General features: G+C 46.0%; 1 protein-coding gene across 1 annotated transcript in view; it reads left to right on the plus strand.

The window, feature by feature from the left end:
- Positions 1-16655, plus strand: part of KIAA1210 (KIAA1210 ortholog) — a 55267-nt gene that overhangs the window by 19193 nt on the left and 19419 nt on the right. Inside the window, 5 exon segments of the mRNA XM_053892115.1 lie at positions 1174-1244; positions 7195-7360; positions 9523-9640; positions 10199-10336; positions 15330-15482. Of these exon segments, the coding sequence (XP_053748090.1) occupies positions 1184-1244; positions 7195-7360; positions 9523-9640; positions 10199-10336; positions 15330-15482 (636 nt within the window). The 5' untranslated portion in view covers positions 1174-1183.

The raw sequence follows: 16655 nt of genomic DNA on the forward strand, positions 1-16655 counted from the left end.
AGGGGATGGTAGCCAGTAGTCACATGGGACCCTTGAGCACTTGAAATTGGCCAGCTCGAATTGAGATGTGCTGTGCACGTCAAATGCAAACCACATTTCAGACTTTGCATGAAAAAAAAAAAGAATGTAAAATATCCCATTGACATTAGTTTTAGAATGATTACACGTGGAGTTGCTAATATTTGGTCTCTGTTGAGTTAACTAAAATATGATAATGTGTTGGTTCTGTTGAGCTAAAACTTCAGTGTGGCTCCTGGAAATTTAAAAATTACAGACGTAGTGGGGGCACCTGGGTGGCTCAGTCAGTTGAGCATCTGACTTTGGCTCGGGTCATGATTTCACAGTTCGTGAGTTTGAGCCCCACATCGGGCTGTCTGCTGCAGAGCCCGCTTCGAACCCTCTGTCCCCCTCTCTCTGCCCCTCCCCTGCTCGAGCTCTCCCCAAAATAAATATTTTTAAAAATTCCATACATGGCTTGCAATTGTGGCTCATGTTAATGTTTCTATTTAATGGCACTGGTCTAGGAAATGATTGTAGATAAAGAGGGCCAAGGACAGAGCTTTTAGGTGCAACAATGTTTCATATCTGGGGAGAGGAGAAAGATTCAGCAAAGGAGATTGAGGACAGCCAATGAGGTAGGAGGAAAATTCAGGGAGTGTGATGTTCAGAAAGGCAAAGCGATAACATTATACAAAAAGGGGGAGTGTCCAATGGTGCAGGGAAGTCAAGTAACTGATGGTTGCATTTAGCCAGAGCAGTTTTTGGTAGAGTGGTTTTAGAAGTAGGTTGGGTTGGAAGCCTGAATAGAGAGAACCCAGGAGAACAAGAAGTGAAGACATAAGCCTAGTAAGTATAGATGAGGTAACTCTTTAACGTTTTGCTTTAAAGAGATGCAGAGAAATGGGTGGTGATGGGAAGAGAATTTCTCTAAAAAAATTTGTGCTCCTGGCCCAAGGAATTCTCTTGTCTTCCCCTGGGATTTCTGAGGGGCTTCTGAATTTCTTCACTCCGTTGCTTCTCCCATATCTCCAGGTAGAACTGTGTGTGTGTGTGTGTGTGTGTGTGTGTGTGTGTGTGTGTGTATGGATACACATCCAAGTACAAAATGAGTGTGTAAAATGAGTGGATAGCAGATGATGATCTTTTGCTTTTTCACTCAATATTTTACTGTAGTGATCCTACTATGGCTGAATCCCTGAGGGAAGCTTCTGGAAGCCTGGAAGTTCTAGAGGCCGGTGATGAGGGTAAGTAGCCCAGTAAAATGTTGCTAACTAGACCTAGCTTTCTTTACTGTGTTGAACCCCTAGGGGGAAAAAATGAAGTCACAGGCAAACGAGTTCATATCAAATTTCTAATAATATTAGACCCAGTGCACATTTACTTTGCAGTCTTTTTACCTCTTCTCTTTCGTGTCCAACTCTGGTATCAGAAGGCTTGTCTGAGGCCCTGCAGTCCTCTGTGGGGATGGTTACCGGGTTCTACTTGCTAAGGCAGGAGAAGTATTTCTGCTTAATCAGAAAAAAAAAAATCGGAGCCTACCATGATCCAAGAGATTTGACTGAAGTTATACTATAGATAGTAGTCCAGATTTTTTTTTTTAACGTTTATTTTTGACACAGAGAGAGACAGAGCATGAACGGGGGAGGGTCAGAGAGAGGGAGACACAGAATCCGAAACAGGTTCCAGGCTCTGAGCTGTCAGCACAGAGCCCGACACGGGGCTCGAACTCACAGACCGCGAGATCATGACCTGAGCCGAAGTTGGCCGCTTAACCTACTGGATAGTAGTCCAGATTTAACCAACAGATAAGTTTGTAGTTTGAGGAGTAAAGGGGGGAGTACAGATAAAAGATGCCACCACAAGCTTCTGTTAAATACGACTCAATTTACAAAACTGCTTTTTGTAAAACTTACTCGGGTGTGAATCCATTCCGTAAACTGTGGGGCCAGCTACGAGTGATGCGTGGCCATGGATAGAGTATCATGTAAGGGAGGCAAAGGTCACTAAATGATGAACTTCACTGACACCCCACCCCCCAAAGAAAGGAACCATCAGACATAAAATAAGACATTGAGTCTAAAGACAGAACTAAATGTAACAGTTCACTGGGTGGTTTTTCAAGTTTCGTTGAGTGTTCTTTAGCAGTTGCATGATGTGGAAGACTTGGTCCGGAAGGATAGACTGGAACTCTGTTGTGGCTTTCCAGGGGCATGATTTCAGTGATGATGGGGGGCGGGGGATGCTGAACTTGGTGCATGGATCCTTGAGAACAGAGCTTGGGTCTTCGTTTCTGTGTCACTAATGTTTAGTAGCGGGTCTCAGAGAGAGTAATTAGACACCCCAAATATTCGATCGATGAATGAATAAATAAATGAACGATAGGCCTCTCCACCAAGGCAGCTCCGACAACCAAACCAACTGACCTCTTTGGATATGAGTTAGATGCCTACAAAAGAAGGTGGCAATGCGGTTCATCTTGATGAAGAGTGGAGGTAAGGAAGTGCCTTTTCTCTGTTCCCAAGATTTTGTTTTTAAACGACCAAACATTTGGGTATGTTTTTAGAACTGGTCATTGCTAACCAGAGAATGACACGGCTGTGTGGGGGTTGACGGAAAGGAAGGCTAGTTAGAAATGTTTTCTTTCTAACCAGCGATGCAAGAGAACAAAGTCAACCGTTATGCGATGCATTTTTACAGCCCATTAAGTTCAACCCAGATGGGCTGCCTGTGTGCGTGGTGGATAAGGAAATCTACAACCCGGAAGCAATGATTTCTTCCTTGGAGTTAATGGTGTTTTCCTCTCTGGGGGGCAAAACTGCTTTCCACGGGCTGTTTTCTGGCACGTGACAGGCCCTCATTGGATGAGGATGTTGAAAGCTGCTGACTGTTTGGGAATACATAGTCCTTGGACTTGGACAGGGAAATCGATGGCTTTGTTACAGGAGAAGTGCAGACAGCTGTCAGCCGGCAGCTCACTGACCACCACTGCTGTACCCTGTGGGGGCACGAGTTACCCAGTGTAGAGGTGACCTACGTAAACATTGCTGGATACAAATGTGGGTTTTGACCTCTACCTGCTGCCTAGGTCCACCTACCCTTTGCAGTTAAGCAGCTTTTGAAAACGAGCCTGTGCCGGGCTCAAAAGGCCAGCTCGTGCACTTGGATATATGGCCACTGTGTCAGATTTCATTAGGGTTGCAAAAAAACAACAACAACAAAAAAAAAACGTAGCATGTGGACAATTCCCAGATTTGTATCTATTTCCCAGGGCTCATCTCCATACATGGGATCTGATGTGGTTGAGGGTGGGGAGCTTTCCTAAGCCAAAACAGCTTCCACCATCCCCTGCGAGACCAAGTCTTGGCTTCCAAGTCCACTGCCCTGGGTCAGTGAGCCACCAACCTGCCACGTGTGGTGGTTAGGGTGTCTTGGTGCCCCGCCCCCTCCCCCCCTCCACCAACAAAGCTCTCCCACCGCCATACCCAGCGCTACCCCACAGGGACGAATGGAAACATAAGTTTCTTTCTAGTGCCCGTGGTTGAAAAGAGACATGCATTACTTAAGGTATTTTGGACCCTCGTGGGAAAACAAGTTGTTGTTGTTGCCTGGCAGGAATGGAAAATTGGGGGGAGATTGAAAGACATGCAGAATTAAATTCTTAGCACCCGGTTATGGTTCTAAAGTCACTAGACACGTTGCTAATTTAGGGGCATAAAAATGTGTGAGTACATTGTTTTGTCCGCCCATACAACGACTGTGCTTGGTACGTTCAGTTGTATAGCCTGAAGAGTTTAGAGAAGTGTTTTTATTCAATTATTAAGCGTTTCTAGATTGTGTCACAAGCCGAGCCACCGGCCGCCGATGCTCTCCTGCCTTCTATTCTGGGATTTTGAAGCGAGAGGGGCAAAACTCGCCGTGTTTCTAAATACTCTTGAGCATCAGGTTGTTCCTCTTCCAGAAGGCCAGAAGGGGACTGCCGGGCAACAACCAATAAATCTTATTCCTTCTGGGTGATACACGGCAGTGTCTGCAGAGGCTAAAATGATAATGGTGTGCTCGTTCCCACTTGTGAGGGGACGCTGGCCAGTCCGTCCTTACTGGGCAGCAATTATTTAGTTCTGGTTCGGGAGAAGGTGCACATCTGTTCCCAAATGGCATGTGGGAGCTTGCCCTTGACCGCAGTGTGAGTATTTACACCAGAGCAATGGGCAGATGCCACAGATAAGGGCATTCCCCACCCCTACCCCCCCCCCCAAGGTCCAGCTGGTAAACCTTTTCCGGCAAAGAACTGGTTATAACAATTGGTATAATGTAGCAATGAGGATTTTTCATAAAAATCTCACTATTGAATCAATTTTAGAAATCACTCGGGGACGGGGAGATCAAGAGAGGAGGCCAGAGGACAAAATATTGGTCATTTTCGAGCCAGCCTCCACTGTACAGCATGCTCCTCAGCACCTTCGCACTGAATGTTCGATGAGGCTAAGCATCATTGAAAATAACTTATTATTTAATGATTATTAAGTAATTTATCATAGAAATTAGTTTCATTATTTCCTGAAACAATTACAGAAGCAAGCTTGGACAAATTACGTTTCCTGCTATATCTTCATGTTTTATCCTTTCTGTCGGTAGGTAGATTTGCCAAGGTGGTCCCAACCGTGACCCTATTTAGGTACATCCTATTAGATGAGAAATTGCCTGAGCCATCGCAAACGGAAATTACTGAAGCATTGATGATCAAGCAAACAGTCCTATAGTCTTCTTGCCCCACCCCATGCTGGCTTCTGCTTCTAATCATGCATATCGTACGGTTCACTATTGAGTGATCGATACGATATGAACCGTAGATAGACAGAATTGATAGATCAGGAATTATGGGGGCGCCTGGTTGGCTCAGGCTGGTAGAGCATACAAGTCTTGATCTCAGGGTCATGAGTTCGAGCCCCACATTGAGCTTAGAGCTTACGTAAAAAAAAAAGTTTTTAGAAAAAAAACAAGTGATCGTTGATTCCCTAGCGCTAGGCCACTTTCATTAGCACTTGCGACACGCCAGATCCTATGTTAAGCTCTTTACGTACGTTATTTACAATTTATATCAACCCCGGCAAGGGCCAGTGTTTAAATTATAGGATGCTTAAGGATGACTCTGCTCAGTGATCTCAATGTAAGGGAAGTGACAAGCTGTGTTGGTATCCTGCACCCCTCAAAGGACTCAGCTGTCCCTTGGGTGCTACTGTGTGCCTTGTGCTGTGCTGGATGCTAAAGAAGATGCCGACGAGGGCCAGCCTACAGCCTTGATGTCGGGGACAGTAGCTAAGACACAGAACTATATCTCATTCCTTTCTCGTTGATACCCAAAGCATAGTGAGTGCTTGGTCTTAAATATTTGTTGGATGGGTGGGTGGACGGATGGACGGATGGATGGATAGACGGATGGATGAGTAGATGAGAGAGCATTCAGATGTAAAACTTGGAGGGCCAACAGTCAAGCTTTAGGTGTGCAGAGAGAAGGGTTCATTGTCGTGATTGGTGGCACACTGGACTTAAGGCAGGCCTTGAAGTTTAGAAACCTTTCTAATAGGCGGGTTTGGGAGTAATCAGTTTGCAAATAGGCCATAGAGTTTCAGAGCTAGAAGGAACCCTAGTTCAGCCAGTGTGTTTTGCCAGACATTCTGGTTCTTTGCACTTGGGAGACAACGCTGTTGCCCCGTATCGTAGAGCTTCACCGTACACGTGGGCATCTTGAAGTTCCAGAAAAGTCTTGTTGGAAAGCAGAGCTCTGAACTTCGTCTAGTCCAGCGTTTTCCAGAACGACCGGACCACAGATCCCTTTCTCATGCAATAGACATAACGTACGACAGTCCTCTGAACGCACTTTGGGAGATGCTGATTAGTGTGATCCCTTCTTTTCCCTGTAGAGTTCCAGAGAGGTTGTCACTTATCCGAAGTCACAGAGCTAACCGATAGCAGGGCCAAGCCGAGGATTCCAGAGTGTTCTGGCTCTTGGGTGGTACTTTCCATTACATCACTAAGCCTTTCTAGTGGCAGCCCCATCGACCACCCCCCACCCCCCACCCCCTTGCCCAGACCCTTCCCTGCCAGCCCAGCATTGCTATGCTGGCAGTAGGCCTTCCAGACACCAGCTTGTTAGGAATTGGGATGAGACAGCTACGCTGGTGAACGATTGCACGCGAAAGCAGTAAGAGCTGATTTCTCCCCCTGAAGGCTGCAGCACGGACTCCCCTGTCCTTGCCCGTCTCCTGCTGAGCCCCGATAAAGGCACATGTGCTTGTTAGGAGACTAACAAAAGCCCAAACAGCCTTAGGAGCATCGACAGCTCCCATTCCGCGCTGCCGCCCTGGTAGTTATTGTAGATCGAGCAAACTTTCAGTTATTTGCGTGTGCAGAGGGCAGGAGCCCTGTCGATAATCCAAACCAACTGGCAGTAATTGACGAACGCACACAGTGCACGTAACACACGCACGCCCACACGCTTGTACGCACGCACGCACGCACGCACACATGCACCCCTTGCAAAACCCTTTGGTGTCTGATTCTGTCATGCCTCTGGCACAGGCAGCTTCTTTCCCTGGTGGCCCTTTCTTCCCAATCCCCAGCCGTCTCCCTACCTCATAACCCGCCTCCTTGAGGACGGCCTCCAGGGCTGCGCCGCTCCCGACAGCGCTCACCCCGTGGGGCTGCACCCTTTCACACACAAGCCAGGGCAGAACCAGCCCCCGCCAGGGACTCCGGGGGTCCTCAACTGGATTGCCATGATTCCGGCCACCAGGGCGAAGTCGGGGGATGCCCGGTGCTTCTTATTATTATCATTATTGGCTTAATAACTGCTGCATGTGAATGAACGTCTTAGGTCAGCAAAGAGGTGTGGGCTGGTGGGGGAGATAGAGAGGCGGGCTGATGCCCGGTGAGTTGCGCCAGCTTAGAGGCCGGCCCAAAGGCCGCAAGCTGGGGCCTGAGCTTCCGGGCTCCCCAGAGACTCAGCCGCTTTGTTAATCCTGAGCTGTGAACAAGAGAACAGGCCAAATGAATGGTGCCGGGGGTTGGGCGAAGGCCGAGATCTGCGGGGCACCGGGGACCCCAGTCCTCGTTCGTGTCACAAAGGCCCTGTTTCCTCCCCTGTCCCTCCCTTCCACCGTCACACCCTGCCTTGCTTGCCTTCCTACCCTCCAGGAAAGAAGAAATCCAAGTTTAAAGTCTTCAAGAGCTTCTTTGGCAAGAAGAAGAAAAAAGAGCCCGAGGATGCCCGGGGAGGGAGGAAGCTAAAACCAAGCCTGTCCAGCGGCAACATCAACATCTCTGCTCTGAAGCCAGTTCATGAAGATCAGACTGAGCCTCGGTAAGCTCAGGGGGGCTGTGGCCACCGCCAAGGCAGCCAAGGCCCCGGGGGCAGCGGGGGCAGCGGCGGTTTTCTCCGCGCTCAGGTGTATGCCTGAGCCACCGGCTGGCTCAGTTGGTTAAGCGTCTGGCTCTTGAATGCGGCTTCGGTCGTGTTCTGACGGTTCGTGGGTTCGAGCCCCCACCTCAGGCTCTGCACCGGCAGCGCAGAGCCTGCTTGGGATTCTCTCTCTCTCTCTCTCTCTCTCCCTCCCTCTCTGGCCCCCCACCCCCACTCGTGTGCTGTGTCTCTTTCGAAACAAATAAACTTAAAAAAAAAAAACGTGGGGGAGATGGTTATGGGCGGACGGACGTGTTTCAGAGCTCACAAATCATACCACTATTGAGTGATCGACAGGATATTGACTGTAGATCGATAGAACTGATAAATAAATAAACAGACAAACGTTAACAATAACAACAACCACAAAAAAGAAGTGGCAAGAGCAGACATCCTTGTCTTCTTCCTGATCTGAGGGAGAAAGTATTCAGCCTTTCATCATCATATCTACTTGGTAATAGTGTCTCATTCTTTATGTTGTTGGATTCAGGTTTTTTTTAATGTTTATTTATTTTTGAGAGAGAGAGAGAGAGAGAGAGAGAGAGTACAAGCAGGGGAGGGGCAGAGAGAGAGGGGAACACAGAATCCGAAGCAGGCTCCAGGCTCCGAGCTCCGAGCTGCCAGCACAGAGCCCGACGCGGGGCTCGAACTCATGAACTGTGAGATCATGACCTGGGCTGAAGTCGGATGCTTACCTGACTGAGCCACCCAGGTGCCCCCAGCTGTTGGATTCGGATTACTAGTATTTTATTGAAGAGTTTTACATCTATATTCGTAAGCGATATTAGTCTGTAGTTTTCTTGTGATGTCTTTGGTTGAAATTTTAATAAATTCCCACATTCCAAAAGGAGCCTTTTGTGCCTTCCTCCTTCCATTTCTAACTTCTATGATTTGTCTTAGCGCTTAATTGTCATCAACCTGGCTTAATTCCCAGTCCAGAAGGTATTTCCTTCTGGGTTTAGCAATCTGGGGGTGACAGTGGGGTGGGACGTGTGCGTAAGATGACTTAGAGGATAGGACACATGTATCACAGAACCCTCGTGTGAACGAGGAAAAGATCTGGTGAATGAGAGTCTCCAGTACCTGGGCAGATATTTGATATTTTAAATCAAAACAAAAACACTAGAGAGAAATTTGAGTGTGAAAGATCTTTTATAACTCTCACCTTAATAACAGCAAGACTCAGGGGCGCCTGGGTGGCTCAGTCGGTTGAGTATCTGACTCTTGATTTTGGCTCAGGTCACGATCTCATGGCTCAAGGATCGAGCCCACTCAGTGTGGGGCCTGCTTGGGATTCTCTCCCCCCCCCAAATAAATAAATAAACATTTTTAAAAAGATAACAGCAAGACTCAGGGTCTTTTCCCCCATGCCACAGGGCTGCCACTATTGAATTGTACACATTAAATGCGTGAATTGTATGGTACGTAAACCACATCTCAAAACTATTATATAAAAAAGATGTGTGTCGGTAATTTAAAAACTCACAATTATAGAGAAGTACATAAAGTAGGAAATTAAAATCCCCCTCCTGTCCTCAGTGCCATTTCTCAGAGGGAACTACCACTAATTATTTGGTGGATATCCTCGCAGAATTTTTTCTATGATCATGAACTATGTATGTATGTAATATAGGAATATGTATTACATGGGACCATACTATCCTTTATTTTTTCACTTACTGTCTCGTGGAACACTTTCTTTAAAAAATTTTTTTTTAACGTTTATTTATTTTTGAGAGAGAGAGAGAGACAGAGTGTGAGCTGGGGAGGGGCAGAGAGAGAGGGAGACACAGAATCTGAAGCAGGCTCCAGGTTCCGAGCTGTCAGCACACAGCCCGACCTGGGGCTCGAATCCATGAACCGCGAGATCATGACCTGAGCCGAAGCCGGACGTTTAACCGACTGAGCCACCCAGGCACCCCTCGTGGAACACTTTCTATGGCAGCACATGTGCCCTCTTTCTGACGTGTCTACGGTATACGTATCATTCTATGCATATACACGTATCTTCACTTCCTGTGGCCCTTGGGCTGCTTTTCCAAGACCCTTTTCTTCCCGTTCAGGGCCAAGAGCAACATGGGGAGCAAAGCCCTGTCCCATGACAGCATCTTCATGATGGATCCTGAGCCTGCAAGTAAAATCGACCCCTCTCCAGAGCTCCAGAGAGGCAGATCTCTGCAGGTAATAGTGAACTCAAGCCTCAGTGCCTAATTCGGCTGCTCCTCTTCCGTTCCCTCGTCCTGCTCTGCCAAAAAACAAGCACGGGGGGACTTTGGGCTTGCTTCTCGGCTGATTCTACCCCGCAGGGCTATTGTAAGGAATGGAGATGGGGCGCCTGGGTGGCTCAGTCAGTTGAGCACCTGACTTCGGCTCAGGTCACGATCTGACGGTCTGTGAGTTCGAGCCCCATGTCGGGCTCTGTGCTGACAGCTCAGAGCCTGGAGCCTGTTTCAGATTCTGTGTCTCCCTCTCTCTCTCTGCCCCTCCCCCATTCATGCTCTGTCTCTCTCTGTCTCAAAAATAAATAAAGGTTAAAAAAAAAATTAAAAAAAAAAAAAAAGAATGGAGAACGTGTAAATGCGTGATGTGCTTCCCTAGCGCCCAGCACGCAGTGTGGCCTGGCATTACCACGTTCACTTCTCTGGACACACCCCAAGAATGCTTCAAGTATATTAGGGTCGCGTCCCACTGTCAATGTGCAGGCATTCCGACCGCTGTGTTTTTTTCTTTCTTCTACAGAGATCTTATGTTTCCAGAACTCTGCCCAGAACCGGGACTGGTAGTCTGCACCGAGCTGTTTTGGGAGTTACGTTTGGACCTATGCTCCCATATGTACCCAGAAGTGCACTTTGGGCCGGGGGATCCGACGTCACTGAGGTAATGGAGTGGGATTGTTCCGACTACGGTGGCTGAGTCAGACAGTCTGCTGCTTACGGGCTCCATGATCTTGGGCTGATCGCCTGACCAGAACGAATCATGCTCACAAAGCAAGGTTTTACTCTATCCATGACCAAGTGCTACACGGTTAGCTCTCCAGTTCAGAAAGGGGAGCCCTGTTTCCTGGAGGCCTCTTCTCTTAGTCCCGGCAACAGAGAGACTCTTATGGCAGAGATGGGGGGGGGGCATTAAAGGTAAGGATTCTAGAGGCATTTCCTCTCACAATGAAGCCGGGAGGGAAAGCTGCAATAGCTCAAAGGCAAGTTTGCCGGAATGGCTGGCTTGGGCCCCCTCCTCACATCTTTGGCCTAGTCCCTTAGTCCTTCTTCTGGGAAACAGGGCTGAAGACAGGGTAGCGTATTAACAGAACCCGAACCATCAACCGCCAGTTTGACCTCCGCACGGGAAACTTCCCTTAGGCGCCAAGGTGACAACCCTACATGACAGGGTGGTTGACAGCATTCGGTTGAGGGTCCTGACACCCAATGCTGCATAGAAGCCACGCAACTACGGAATTGGCCAATGGCTGGGTCCCTTGAAGGGACAGGATTCGTCATGGATTAAGTGGCATTCAGATCACCTGGGAGATTGTGGGAGATGAACTCCCGGTATACAGTTCTGTCAGAAATACCAAGACTGGGGCGCCGGGGTGGCCCGGTCGGTTAAGCGACCGACCTCGGCTCAGGTCATGATCCCACGGTGTGTGAGTTTGAGCCCCGCGTCGGGCTCTGGGCTGACAGCTCAGAGCCTGGAGCCTGTTTCGGATTCTGTGTCTCCCTCTCTCTCTCTGCCCCTCCCCCGTTCATGCTCTGTCTCTCTCTGTCTCAAAATTAAATAAACGTTAAAAAAAATTAAAAGAAAAAATTAAACTCCCTGCACTTGAGTATGGGACATCCCTTTCCTGCCCCTAATAGTTAGGAGATAGGAGTCCACAGGGGTTAAGAACATGGGCTATAAAGGCAAGCAGGCCTTTCGAATGCCTGCGGTGCCGCCACGAGAATTAGGGCCAGTCCTATCGTCTCTCAGACCTGCTTTTCCCCATCTGTAAAATGGGGACCACAAGAGCTGATGCCTCAAGGAATTGTTGCAAGGTTCAAATGAAATCCGCCTCTGGAGAGCACTTCCTCCCTGTCCGGGAGAAAGAGCTCAAATCAATAACCTAACTCGCCACCCAAAGGAACTGGGAAGAAAAGAACAGACTAGACCCAAAGCTAGCAAAAGGAAGGAAATAATAGGGATGAAAGCAACGTAGAGGCCTCCGTAAAAGTTAGTTGTCATTATTGTAGTTCTTATTATTAGAATTGGGCTCGGGGATGGTGAATCTCTTGAGATTTCATCTCAGGAGCTCCCAGTAGGGCCTGGTAGGAATGAGGGGTCACCTTAGACACTGGCCAGGAGTACCCCAGGGGCAGAACATTGGAAAAATCCTCGTCGGGGCCCCCTTTCTTTGGCTTTGAGGGTTTGAAGTCCATCTGTCCTGAACAGCAGCAGAGCCTATGACAGAAAGAAGCACGTCCGCTCCATGACAGCAAAACTTTTGTTTTGTTCACTGTTATAGGCCCAATGCTCAGATCGGGGCACGGCACGCTGTGGATGCTTAGCCAGTATTAAAGATAAACCCGGGGATTCTGATTCACGTCAAAATGACCATGGCAGGGACCAGTGCCTCAGATTCAAGTGTACCATGAGCTTCAAGGTAGAATCAACTCAATGAGTCTGCTGAAGCCCAAGGAAAACTCAAATGACCAATTTTATTCCCTTGGGAAAACTAGTAAAGCTGTTCTGCTCGGGGCTGGTTCTGCAGATTTTCTCATAACTCTAGAAAAATCAGTCTTGACAGGATTCAGATAAACAATCGACACAGCCAAGATCTGATCCAGACAATTCCCGGAATGATAGGAGCAAGGCTCGTAGTTTGGATGCCAAGCCTAGGTCCTAACCCCCAAACTCACCTCCGCAAGAACTGGACTTCCAAAGATAGAGCCAAAATCAAAACAAAGATGGGACTCAAATAAGATTTATAGTTAGCATCAGTAGAGAGAGAACACCATAATTCTGGGTTGGTTTGTGTGTGTGTGTGTGTGTGTGTGTGTTTTTTTAGTAAAACAGGATGCAATATTTTATAATGATTAAAGTTAAGAACCAGCCAAGATTCTTTGAATGGGGAATTTTACAAGCTAGATGACCTGAAATATGTCAAAATGTTACAGTGCCTGCAGGATTGGATTGTTTTTTCCCTTTACATTGTAGTCTTTTCCAAACCTTCATTAATAATCATGCATTGTTGGGGCACCTGGGTGGCTCAGTGAGTTAAGTGGCTGACCCTTTTTTGGGGGGGGTGGGGGAGTAGAATTTAGTGATTCATCACTTACATAGGATACCCAGGGCTCATCCCAACAAGTGTCCTCCTTGATGCCCATCACCCATTGAGCCCATCCCCCCACCCACCTACCCTCCAGTAATCCCCAGTTTGTTCTCTATATTTAAGAGTGTCTTATGGTTTGCCTCTCTCTCTCTTTTGATCTTATTTGTCCTTTCTTTCCCCTATGTTCATCTGTTTTGTTTCATAAATTTCACATATGAGGGAAATCCTATCATATTTGTCTTTCTCTGACTTATTTCGCTTAGCATCATACACTCTGGTTCCATCCACGTTGTTGCAAATGGCAAGATTTCATTCTTTTTGATCGAGTGATATTCCCTTGTGTATATATATACCACATATTCATTATCTGTTTGTCAGTAGATAAATATATGGGCTCTTTCCATAATTTGGCTATTGTTGATAGCGCTGCTATAAACATTGGGGTGCGTGTACCCCTTTGAATCAGCATTTTTTGATAAATACCTAATAGTGGAATTGCTGGGTTGTAGGGTAGTTCTAGTTTTAATTTTTTGAGGAACCTCCATAACTGTTTTCCAGAGTGGCCGCACCAGTTTGCATTCCCACCAGCAGTGCAACAGCATCCCCCTTTCTCTACATCCTCGCCAACATCTATTGTTTCTTGAGTTTTTAGTGTTAGCCATCATGACACGTGACAGGTGGTACCTCACTGTGGTCTTGATTTGTATTTCCCTGATGATGAGTGATGTGGAGCATCTTTTCATGTGTCTCTTTGCCATCTGGATGTCTTCTTTGGACAAGTGTCTGTTCATGTCTTTTGCCCATTTCTTCACTGGATTATTTGTTTTTTGGATGTTGAGTTTGATAAGTTCTTTATAGATTTTGGATACTAGCCAAACCCTTTATCAGATATATCATTTGCAAATATCTTCTCCCATTCTGGCAGTTGCCTTTTAGTTTTGTGGATTGTTTCCTTCGCTGTGCAGAAGCTCTTTATCTTGATGAGGTCCCAATAGTTCATTTTTGCTTTTGTTTCCCTCGCCTCCACAGACATGTCTAGTAAGAAGTTGCTGTGGCTGAGGTGAAATAAGTTGCTGCCTGTTTTCTCCTGTAGGATTTTGATGGCTTCCTGTCTCACGTTTAGGTCTTTCATCCATTTTGAGTTTATTTTTGTGTATGGTGTAAGAAAGTGGTCCAGGTTCATTCTTCTGCATGTCGCTGTCCAGTTTTCCCAACACCATTTGCTGAAGAGACTGTCTTTTTTCCATTGGATATTCTTTCCTGCTTTGTCAAAGATTAGTTGGCCATGTGTTTGTGGGTCCATTTCTGGGTTCCCTATTCTGTTCCATTGATCTGTGTGTGCCAGTACCATACTGTCTTGATGATTATGGCTTTGTAATACAGCTTGAGGTCCGGAATTGTGATGCCTTCAGCTTTGGTTTCTTCTGAAACATTACTGTGGCTATTCAGGGTCTTTTCTAGTTCCATATAAATTTTAGAATTGTTTGTTCTCTCTCTGTGAAGAATTCTGGCATTATTTTGATAAGGATTGCATTGAATATGTGTATTGCTTTGGGTAGTTATCGACATTTTAACAATATTTGTTCTTCCAATCCATGAGCGTGGGATGTTTTTCCATTTTTTGTGTCTTCTTTAATTTCTTTCATAAGCTTTCTGTAGTTTTCAGTGTATGGATCTTTTGCTCTTTGGTTAAGTTTATTCCTAGGTATTTTATGGTTTTTGGTGCAATTGTAAATGGGCTTGATTCCTTGATTTCTTTTTCTGCTGCTTCATTATTGGTGTCTAGAAATGCCACAGGTTTCTGTACATTGATTTTATATCCTGCGACTTTACTGAATTCATGTATCAGCTCTAGCAGTTTTTTGGTGGAGTCTTGGGTTTTCCACAAAGAGTATCATGTCGTCTGTGCAGAGTGAAAGTTTCGACTTCTTCCTTGCTGATTTGAATGCCTTTTATTTCTTTTTGTTGTCTGATTGCTTTCAACACTGTGTTGAACAGCAGTGCTGAGAGTGGACATCCCTGTCTTGTTCCTGACCTTCGGGGGAAATTTGTCAGTTTTTCCCCATTGAAGATTATATTAACAGTGGGTCGTTCATATATGGCTTTTATGATCTCGAGGTAGGATCCTTCTATCCCTACTTTCTTGAGGGTTTTTATCAAGAAAGGATGCTGTATTTTGTCAAATGCTTTCTCTGCATCTCTTGAGAGAATCATGTGGTTCTTATCCTTTCTTTTATTAATGTGACGTATCATGTTGATTGATTTGTGGATATGGAACCAGCCCTGCAGCCCAGAATTTTCATTTTGATCAAACAAGCAATTTGAAGTTTCCGTCTTTGTGTGGGGATTGGCAGAAGTGTGCAGCAACCCAGAGGGCAAACCAAAACTCTTGGGCTTCGGCTTGCATAGGTATAAGAACTGAAGACAGGGAGGTGGGAGATTCTTTTCTTGGCTTGTTTTCTCACTTTGGGTTCTTAGCCCTTCCGCCATCAAGCAACAAGAGGACATCAGTAATTTGGAAGAAAGCGCACAGGTTTTAACTTTTCCTTCTATTCTCCTCCTTAACAGAGCCCATCACTGCTGCCACGCCAACGAAGCATCAGCCCACCTCTTATCCGTTCTGACACAATCTCTAAGGACTTTGAGGAAATCTCTGTTGATGAGGAGACACCTGAGAGCTCACCAAAGGACGTTTCAGAGCAGATCTTGACAATGAAGAAGGTGAGTGTTAGCCCCCTCCTAGGGCTTGGTTTGGTTGTGGGTCACAGGTCGGAGGCATGATCTCTGCTTGCACTCTCTTCCGCTGGAGTTGAGCACTAGGGGGACATTTGGGGAAGGAGCGGCCATTTTTTACTTTTGACTTGCATGGTGGTTTTCTGCCCAGTCTACAAACCAAATCATCAGCACTTTAGTTGATGAGCAACAGAAGACAGTATTTCAGAAAACAAGAATAGTTTGCCGAGGTTTTCAGTTATTTCGGGAAGAAAACAATGGAGATTTTTATGGGAGTAAAGGCTCTGTGTTTTCGAATGGCAGAATCTCAAGGGTTAGGGCATGTTGTATTGTTTGGTAGACGCACACCCATGTGAAAAATCATTTGACATGTGAAAGGGCATGTATTGTGCATTTTATGCATCTGGGTTTGTCAATGAAGTCATATCCATCAACAACTGGAAAATTAGTAGATTGTACCCATATCAATACTTCCGTTCTCAAACTAATGAATGGTTAATTTAATTGGTTGTTAGTGAACTTGAAAGGACTTTTAAATATATATATATATATATATATATATATATATATATATATATTTAATGTTTACTTATTTATTTTGAGAGAGAGAGAACACTAGCAGGGGAGGGGCAGAGAGAGAGGGAGAGAGAGAATCCCATTCAGGTTCCACACTGTCAGTGCGGAGCCCAATGTGGGACTCGAGCCCATGAACCATGAGATCATAAGCTGAGCCGAAATCGAGTCGGGTGCTTAACCCACTGAGCCACCCAGGTGCCCTAGGACTTTTAAAGTGAAGTAGCATTTAGAACAATTAACGTTGGGAACTAAAAAGTAAACAGGAAGGTAATTTATAATGAAGATAATTGACCAGTCAGCACAAAACTGTTTTGATGTTAAAAGATCCAATGGAGGGAAGCAGCCTTCAGTTAAATATGTCAACAACAACAACAACAAAACCCCAGTCAAGTTAGGAACAAAATTAAAGCATAGGCAAATGGTAGGTGGATATGGTTCCTCACCAGCCAATGGATTTAGACTATGACTGTACTTAATTTTCAGCAGAATACTGCTAAATCAGACAAATTAGTCTGAACTGGTGGAAGGATTGAATTAGATAACTTTTATTGTGATAAAATACACATAACGTAAACTTTATCATGT

Source organism: Panthera pardus, unplaced genomic scaffold (genome assembly GCF_024362965.1).
Source record: "Panthera pardus isolate Hobbes unplaced genomic scaffold, ASM2436296v1 HiC_scaffold_27, whole genome shotgun sequence".
Classification (NCBI taxonomy): domain Eukaryota; kingdom Metazoa; phylum Chordata; class Mammalia; order Carnivora; family Felidae; genus Panthera; species Panthera pardus.